We start from the raw sequence: 10,047 nt of genomic DNA, 5'->3' as shown, positions 1-10,047 counted from the left end.
TAATGTCCCCTTGCTGATTAATTATAGTGCATTTATTGCCTTAGGTTTTTTGTTGTTGTAACTGATCTTAAAACAGTTGGAATTTATGAGGGTTTTTTGGTAGAAATTGACCCCTATTTATAAAGGGTGTGTGGTAAATGTAGAAAGTTTGGAGGGAAAATTTGCAGCCAAAAGTTTGGAGGGAAAACTTTTGGCTGAAAATCTGTTTTTGGAGTGAAGTGTAAAAAGGGAAGTGGACTTTCCCAATTTGGGAAGTCTTCCCTCCGTTTTTTATTTTGTTGCTTAACTCTCATTGGATGAAATAAATCCAACTCATGTACTTTGGTCCCCACTTCAATCAGATTTTTTCTGTTTTTGATTAATTAATTGAAAATATCCCCTTTCCCATAATTCTTTAATATTTTCTCTCTCCTTACTTTATTCTTTAAAAAAGAATCTATTACACATTCTTACACACAATCATTTCTCTTACACCCAATCACTACACTTATATCCATACAAACCAAGATTCTATTTTTCTTAAAAACCCCCCAAGATTCCTAATGGATACAACATTTAGAAATGGAGGGAGTATATACTAAAAGACACACCAGGAATGACACATGTCATCTCCTGGCGCGTCCTTCGATTTTTTTTAAATAAAATTTTAATTAAAAAATCTAATTTCCTGATTTTTTTTCTTATTTTTTTTTCAAAATTACTATTTCTTGAGTATTATGACAAGAATCTAACATAATATAATAATACTAATTTAAAAAATATATGTCAGTAATGAAAAAATTACAATTTTTATGATATTATTATTTTTATAATGTACATAGTAAGTTGCTACTCCGTGATAGCAAGATAGTATTTTGATTTTCATAAACCTTTTTTTTAAAAAAAAATTATACCCTTAGCCTACATGCAATTGTTAAAATAAAATAAAATAAAATGTGTTATTACATGTCCATACTCAAACAAGCATGTTTTATTATTATTTTCTTCCATTTTATGTAGCGGGTACGGATATGGTTACAATTTTGGACATCATTCAATTTTAAAAAAGAAACAATTACCTGATAAAGGTATGATATGTTTTTTTTTTGCCCAACTAAAGTACGGAGTATGTATTTTTGTCGAAACCATAAACACCTAAGTTTTTTACACTAACCACTTTATAATTCGAATAAAATAATGAAATTCTCTAATTTTCCAACAACCCATAATAAAATTTTATATGATTTTTTTTATTAAAATTTTATTTTAAATAAATTAGCCAGAATAGATAAAACAAATTATTTAGTCTCATTCGTGCTTTGCACGAGACCTAACCTAGTTATGGACTAAAAAGCAGTCATACCTACAATAACCATGTTGATTTTGAAAACTGACAACAAACAACTGAAAACTACTTTTTGTGGTTCTCATATTTTGGTTTTAGTTTTGTAAAAAACAAAAAACTAGAAATAAAAAACGATGTCAAACGAGCCCTTAATTTCTATTTTTTGTTGCCAGTTTTAAAAGTCAACCTCATTAGTCCACTACAAAAAATTGTACCATTAACGACGAGAAATTCCGTCGCTAAAGGCCAATAATCGTTGATTAATGACGGGATTTCCTGTCGTGATCGAACCCGTTATAAAAGAGGGTCGTCGTTAGTGGAAAATACCGTCGTTAAACCGCTGTAAAAAGACATATGCGACGGTTGTTCCCATCTTTGTTTGGTTGTTAACCCCGTCATAAAAGGCTTTTGCGACGAAATTTTTGACCCGTCATAATTAGGTTGTCATTAAAGATACAAATTCTTGCAGTGGTCATTACTCTAGATATGAATATCCATTTAAACCATATGAATTCAAAATTAAAAACAAAAAACAAAAAATTGTTATACAATGATACCGAACTAGCCTTAAATAAAGTGGAGCGCTAAAAGCCGCCCCATATTACTCACAACCGCACCACTATTTCCACTAATACCCTTACTTAACTTTACATTCCAACTCTCTCCCTCAAATTTCACCTCATCCATTTTGGAGAGAGAAGCGTCTCTTCGTCCGACCACCACCACACACCCACCTTCATTCCACACCTTCACCCGCCGGCAACCATTCACTCACCGACCGACGACCATCCTCACCCACCGACCAGAGACCACCCTCATCCACCGACCAACGACCACCACCACGACACATCTTCTCCTTCTCGCAGCAACGCAACACAAAAGGCGACCATCGTTGTCGCAACAACCATACAAACCAGTCGGCCACTCTCTTGTCACAGTAGCTCGCAGCCCCATTAGGATCTAGCAGCAACAACAACACCGGTTGTGTCACATGACGGGTCTCCGAAATCAACTGGTGAAGGGAAGAAAAGAAGCGACGACGACGAGAGCGAAGCAACCGGCGGCAAAGGGGGTTAAAAAACGGCGAGGAAAATGCTTGCACAACCTATTATAATCCTGATTTTAATTTGTTCGATTTTGTTGTTGGGTTATTCGTGATTTGTTGGATGCAATTGGGGAAATCAGTGATGCAATTTGGGAAATCAGTGATGTAATTTGATGGGTTATAGCAATGTTTTTTTGGGGGGTTTTAATTTAATTTTATGTCAATTAGTTCGTGATTTTGTGTTGGGATTCTATTCGTGATTTATTAGTTTGTTCAATTAGTTCAATTTTAATTTGTGATGCAAATCAAATTGGGTTGAATTGTGTGGTTTATTTATTAAATTTGTTTGTTGAAATTCAATCAGAAATCGAATTTTGGTTGGGAAACATTAACTTATGCGAATTAAGCCTAGTCCATGGTCTAGACTTATGCAAATTAAGCCTCATCCATGGTAGGAGCTTTAAACTCAAAAGTCCCTTCTATGGATGGAGCCTAAAATGCATAAGTCTATTTTTTTTTAACAAATTCAATAGACATATACTTATACGATTTAAGTTTCGTCCATGGTATGGACTTATGCATTTTAAGCTCCTGCCATGGTACGAGCTTAAAATTCATAAGTTTATGTAACACCCCGACCTCTAAATCACTTATTAAGGAATACTTAGCAGCAGAATTAACCTAATTCGGTCGGGACATTACCTGTCGTAACTCCCTCTTGGGAATTACAAGGCAACCATCAATCATAAGCTATTAAACACCAAAATTAACATAATAATCCTTTTTAATTCCTTAATCAAAGTACGTAACTTAATCTCGAATCTTTACTGAAACTTGTTACAACTTAACAATAACTTAGGTGAACATAGCTATAGTGAAAATCCTCGCCACTACTTGTTTCCGTGGTCCCTAACAGTACCTAAAACGGAAAACAAAACGGTGAGCCGAAGACTCAGTAACGAGTTACCCTAGCATCTTAACATCATTTCAATTCATTTTATTTAATAAACAGGGAGAATAGAATATAGTAAAACATTTAATAAATCATCATTTCAGAAGCATCATTTCGAAAACATCATTTCAGAAATATCATTTCAGGAACATTAATTCCAAGAATATCATTTCAGGAACATCATTGCAAGAATATCATTTCAGGAACATCATTTCAAGAATATCGTTTCTTTAACCTTTTTCCTTTTAACAGTATTATTCTGGTCGTCAGGATTTTACAAGAAAACATGGTAGGATGTCTCCTACGAACAGGGGAAGCCAGTGCTTCATAACAGGGGGAGCCAGTCCTCCATAACAGGGGAAGCCAATGCTTCTTATCAGGGGGAACCTTGGTTCCATATCAGGGGAAGCCAGTGTTTCTTATCAGGGGAACCTTGGTTCCATATCAGGGGAAGCCAGTGCTTCTTATCAGGGGGAACCTTGGTTCCATATCAGGGGAAACCAGTGCTTCTTATCAGGGGGAACCTTGGTTCCATTTCAGGGGAAGCCAGTGCTTCTTATCAGGGGGAGCCTGGGCTCCATATCAGGGGAACTTGACCAGTTCTTACACTTTCATTTATCATGTTTACATTTCTTTTAATGGAACATTAATCAGGAAAAACTCATTCATTCAGGATTGTTCAATAAAACCATTAAATCTCATTATTTCATAAAATCATCATTTCAGGAATAATAATTCATTAAATCAATACTTTGCATAAAGCTGCATTATCGTAAATCAATTCAATCAAAACATACTTGTAATCCCGCAAATCATAAAACATCATTATAAAACATCAATCATTCATAACATCATTCGTACATAAAAACATTTCGAAGGGATTGCGGGTACTAGCAATAACCGTTAGCTCAACCGTAGTTTTTACGGATTTTTCACCAAATGCCCCTGAGGTTTACTTTAATGCACCAAATACCCCTAAACTTTCCAAAATGTACCAAACACCCCTGACGTATGCAATAATATCATTAAATGCCCTTTTGTCTGACGGACGTTAACCCTCCGTTAGGCAGTTAGTTCGTTAAAACATAATGCACCGAATACCCCTGAGGTTTGGTAAAAAGCACCAAATACCCCTGAGGTTTGGTAATTTTTTTTCCAAAAACTAGCCGTTGAATTTGAATAATATAGCCGTTGCAGTCACCCATACACTAATTTCCCTTATATATACCATACCCAACAACAACACCACACTGCCCTAAACCCCAATCCCCCCCAACTGCACAAACAGTCCACCCCAAACCCCCACCTGCACAACCAGAACACTGCAACAGGAGCACCAACAACAAGCAGAACCCTGCAACACCAGCAGCAGCAACAACAAGAACAAACAACAACAGCAGCAGCAGCAACAGCAAGAATAACAAGACAGCAGAGCAACAAGAACAAACACCAATAGCAGCAGCAGCAAGGACTTCAACACAGCACAACACCAGCAGCAAGAACAACACAGCAACAACAAGAATAGACAACACCATCAGCAAGAACAACACAACACAACAACAACAATAACAAACAACAGAAGCAGCAACAACAGAAGCATCAACAACAGAAGCAGCAACAACAGAGCAGCAAGAACAACAACACAGCATGAGTTCTTGTTCCAATACATCATCATCCAATCTGTTTTCATACATACTTGTTCCAAACAAATGTTGTCCTATTTGTTCCAAAAAATGTGCAATAAAAAGCTCCGAGACATCCAAAAATCCACAGAGGCTATATTACAAGTGTGATCCTTGTAACCATTTTATGTGGTGCAAAGGAAGTGTTCTACACCAAAATCAACAACACCAACAGCAACAGAGCAATATAGAGTATGAGGGAACATCGGAAGACAACGACAATATAAGTGACGAACTGAAGAAACTGAAGAAAAGAGTGAAAGAGCTCAAAAAATTCCAAGCTGCAGCAATTAAAATAGGAATTGTAATGTTTTTGTGTCTAATGTTTGTAGTAAAGAAGTAATCAAGACAAACAATGATGGTTGTAATGGCACGAGCACATGAATTTCATTTATCAATAATATGCAAGTCTTTGAACTCGTAACTGAAATAGTTTGTTTCCAAAATAAACCGAACATCAAGTTGTGGGTAGCTTTACAAAAAAATGCCAAAATGTGCCACAACCTAAGTTGTTTTTCAAAATAAACCTAAGCTTTAAAACAGAAATACTAAACTGAATCCTAAGCTTACTTCTAGTTATGCAGCTTTGGACTTCTTGCTGCTCGATGCATTAGATGTTGGAGCCTTCCTCTTCCTAGCACCAGATGTTGATGCACCAGCAGAACCAGCAGCAGCTGCAGCATATTCTTTCCTCTGTTTTGCAGTGGAACCTCCTTTACAGGTTCTTGAGTTATGCCCAATTTGCTTGCATTTCCCACACTTGACAGTGGTGTTTCTTTTCCCCCTCTTCTTCTCATGAGCACCTCTTCTTCTCTGCTTGGCTGGTCTGCCAGCTGCCCTTCTCATTAGTGGGGGAAGAATCCTAGGTAGCTCAAATGTAGGCCACTGTGTTGAGTCAGGCATGGGGTGAATATGCTCTGAGTATGTGAGCTTATAGGCTGCCCCTTTGAAGTAAGGAGAAACAAAATCTGTAGGATTGAGTCTTTGATGGTATATTACCCTAATAGCATGCTTGCAAGGTTGAAACCAGTTTCACTATCACTCTCACTCTCCTCAAAATTTTCATCATCACTCTCATCATCCCATTGCTCCTCTTCCTCCACATTGTATGCAGTGGGTTTCCTCACCCTTGAACCAGCAGGCCTTCCCCCCCTCTTCTTAGGAACAAACTCACCCGTCTTCTTAGCATGACTTCTGGAAATTCTGAAACCCCTCCCTTTGTTTAACTCAGCCCTGTTAGGAGGGGGTGTCTGATCTGGCTGGTGTTCTGTTTGATGCTGTTGCTGCTGTTCTGTGGGTTGGTGTTGCTATTGTTCTGTTTGTTGTTGTTGTTGATGTTCTGTTTGTTGTTGTTGCTGATGTTCTGTCTGTTGTTGTTGTTGCTGTGGTTGTGTTTGTGGTGAGGTTGGTGGTGGTGAGGGACTTCTTGGTGGTGGTGATGGACTTCTTGGTGGTGGTGATGGATTATTTGGTGGTGGTGAGGGACTTCTTGGTGGTGGTGATGGATTATTTGGTGGTGGTGAGGGACTTCTTGGTGGTGGTGATGGATTATTTGGTGGTGGTGAGGGCTCTCTTGGTGGTGGTGAAGGCTCTTTTTGTGTATTTGGTGGTTGGGAACCTCCCGGGGAAAAGCAGTCAGCATGTTGTGAGCTGTAAACACGTACGTACTCTACGCTTAAATCCTCAACATCATACACAGGCACCTCAACTGCCACTGTGTTTGCCAATTGCTCCTCCAAATCCCTTTGAATCTCAGCCTCCCTTTCTAACCTTCTCCTTTCCTCTTCCCTCTCCCTCTCAAACTCCTCAGCTTTCCTTCTAAGTTCTGCAGCCTTCCTTTCCTTCCTATCCTTCCTTTTCTTAACTTCAGTCCTAAATTGGATTGAAGTTTCCTTCTCATTTGCCTTCTCTATCCATATTTCCACAGTATCTGTGCGCTTAAATAAACCCCACATGCCCATCAAACCAACATCATTCAACAATTCTACTCTTTTATTCGTACTAGGATTAACATAAAACAATCTAAATAAATCGGGAATCAGAACATCTTGCTTAATAGAATCATCAAACAAGTCATCAACCAAATCCATGTAGTTCGTTTCATCAGTATCTTGTACCCTCACATCAAAATTCCGATCATTATAATGACATAACAACCAAATTGCGACCATCCTATACAAACAATAAACACAACACAAAAATTCAAATTAATGAACTAAATCATTAGGCAAAACAACAAAGCACAACCAGACACTATGTTTTACCATTAACACCCCAAAATTCAAGTTAACCCATCTCATGGAAAAATCACGATTTTAGCAAAACCCTAACCCTAATCAAAGCAAAATTCGCAAAAAATAGCACCAAGAACAAGAAACGAATTGAGTGAACTAACCTTGACACAATTTTGATGAAGTTGAAGCCACAAATTCCAGTCCTTTGCTCTCCTTGCACCCACTTTTGTAGGACTCGCGAAAACTGCAGATTTTTGGACCAAATTGTCGATCTTTTCGTGGGGATTTACTTCGACTAACTATTGCGAGTTGTTTTACACAAATCCCAGCAAATTTCGATCTTTCTCTCTCTTTGGTTTGGTACTCAAGTGCTCTCTAATGGTGTAAGAGAACAGAGAGAAATGTCGAGGAAGAAGTTGGGAAGTTAGGTTTTGAATTTGTTTTTTTTTTTTTTTCTTTTTTGATATGGCGCCAGAAAGGACAAGTAAGGGCAACAAGGTAAAAACATGGTAACGGAGGGTTAACGTCCGTCAGACAAAAGGGCATTTAATGATATTATTGCATACGTCAGGGGTGTTTGGTGCATTTTGGAAAGTTTAGGGGTATTTGGTGCATTAAAGTAAACCTTAGGGGCATTTGGTGAAAAATCCGTAGTTTTTATACTCCCTGTCTGATGGATCGTCCTTCCTGAGCCCCGAGTCCAATTTCTTTCAAAATATCGAATTATTGAATTAGTACTAAAACGATAAATACTTTAAAAACTAATATTTTATAAATAATAAATTTATAGGTAGTGAATTTTGAAATAATTTATTTAATAAAAATATAATCTTTCAAAATATTATTAAACGTCATTTAAATCAATATATATATATATATATATATATATATATATATATATATATATATATATATATATATATATATATATACATATTCCATAAATCAGTTTTCATTATTTAAATTTCATAAATTAACGAAAATATTAATTACATCAAAATTTCAGTCAAAATATAAATCTGAAATTATCATTTAAATTTATATGATAACAATTGATTAATATGAGTGTTTTAAATAAATAAATAAATAAAAAGAGCTTACTTCGGGATATTTGGGCCAAAACAAAGGATTGGGCTTAAATTGAGAAATAAAATACCAAAGTTCCAATTACTGGGACTTGTCTCTCCCCTTTTTGAAGTTGGGTACGAAGAACAGGAAAGCAGGGGAGGGCAGAGCCACGGCACGATAGAGGAGAGAGGAAGGGAGGAAGGAAGAAGGGACGGCGGCCCAGCCATGGCGGCGCGACGGCGAGGCGGAAGGAAAGGGGACAGCAGGGGGCGGCAGTGATGGTGGTTACAGGTTTGCGGTTTGCGGGGAGGTGAGGGAGAAAAGGCAGGGGAGGGTTGTGCGTGGAGGAGATGGACGGCGAAAGGGTGGTTGGAGTGTGGTGGTATGGCGTCGGTGGTGCAGCAAGGGGCAAAGAAAGAGAGAGGCAGGGGAGGTGGGTGACCGAGAAGCAGGGGAAGTATGGTGATGGATGGTGGTCGTGGTGGTGTTAGGCGACAGTGGTGGTGATGATAGGGTGGTAGGCAGTGGCGGGTAATGGTGGTGGTTGCGGCAGTCGAGTGGTTCTGGGTGGTTGGCGGTGGTCAACAATGGTGATTATGGTGGTGGAAGCCGGTGGTTTCCACGGTGGTGGTAAGGTGGTTAGCGGTGGTTGTACGAAATCAATGGAGTCAAAGGTGAGTAATTTTCATGATTTTTGGATTATGCAAACTGAAATTGGAAGCATTTTTGATTCTGAAATTCCATGGGTCAATTGTGAAGCTATTGAGAGAGAAGGATAGGTGTTTATTGACGTGAGAAATGAGCTCACATTGCAAGCATTTGGGTGACAATTGTAAAGAGAAGTCAGGAGTTTTGGTGACTAAGAAGGATACGTGGCTTTAATTGGAGATTGTTTATGACATCTGTAAAGTAATTCTTTGACTTTCATGGCAACAAAAGCACCGTGAAGAAGAAGCAGGAGGAAGAAAAGAAAACTGATTTTGGTTTCTAGAATTGAATATGGGCGTTATTGTAAATATGCAATTAGGGATAATTTCCAGAATTTTGGTTGCTATGTTTGGACATTAAGTGAAAATGGGATAATGGATTTTGAGTACAAATTAATTTCCAAAATATTTGTTTTATAAAATGCTAATAAAATAAAATAAATTTAGTTCTCAAATAAAATAAGAACGTTTAAAATTATTAAAAATCCGAAATAATTAAGATTTATAAAGGTAGTTAAACTCGTAAAAATTAAATTATAAAATCTGAAAATAAATCGTGTAATCGATATTAAAAATTCAGTGAAATAAAATTTCGTTAATTAAAATAAAGTTCGAAATTAGGTTTTAAAACGATTTTAGCTAAATAAAAATAATTAAGCATAATTAATCGAGTTTTAAAAATTCGGGGTATTACAGTTTATGCCATGGTCGGAGCTAAAAATCCATAAGTCTATAATTTTTTTTCCCGAGTAGATTAAATCAAATTCAACAACAAATCAAAAGCTTAATTAATATGGACTTATGCATATTAAGCTCACACTATGGTGTACACTTATTAATTTTAAGCTCCTTCCATGGTACGAGCTTAAATTGCATAAGTCTATACCATGGTCGGAGCTAAAAAATCACAAGTCTGTACCATGGTACAAGCTTAAATTTCATAAGTCCGTACCATGGTACAAGCTAAAAATGCATAAGTTCCTAAATCTTTTTCCGGACAAAAAAAACCTCTTGTGAAGTAGACTCGGCCATGGT

The 10,047-nt window shown here is 37.2% G+C and overlaps 1 protein-coding gene across 1 annotated transcript; it reads right to left on the bottom strand.

The window, feature by feature from the left end:
* Window positions 1-6,028: 6,028 nt before the first annotated feature.
* LOC110783047 (uncharacterized) lies at window positions 6,029-7,881 on the bottom strand. The gene is made up of 2 exons (XM_056841540.1): window positions 7,399-7,881; window positions 6,029-7,175 (listed from the first exon to the last, which is right to left on the bottom strand). The coding sequence occupies exon 2, from the start codon at window positions 7,172-7,174 to the stop codon at window positions 6,311-6,313; it is 864 nt and encodes a 287-aa protein (XP_056697518.1). The 5' UTR covers window position 7,175; window positions 7,399-7,881; the 3' UTR covers window positions 6,029-6,310.
* Between the last annotated feature and the right edge of the window lie 2,166 nt (window positions 7,882-10,047).

The sequence above is a fragment of the Spinacia oleracea genome, chromosome 4, assembly GCF_020520425.1.
Source record: "Spinacia oleracea cultivar Varoflay chromosome 4, BTI_SOV_V1, whole genome shotgun sequence".
NCBI lineage: Eukaryota > Viridiplantae > Streptophyta > Magnoliopsida > Caryophyllales > Amaranthaceae > Spinacia > Spinacia oleracea.
Note: the sequence above shows the minus strand (reverse complement) of the source record. Positions and strands in the feature narration are given on the sequence as shown.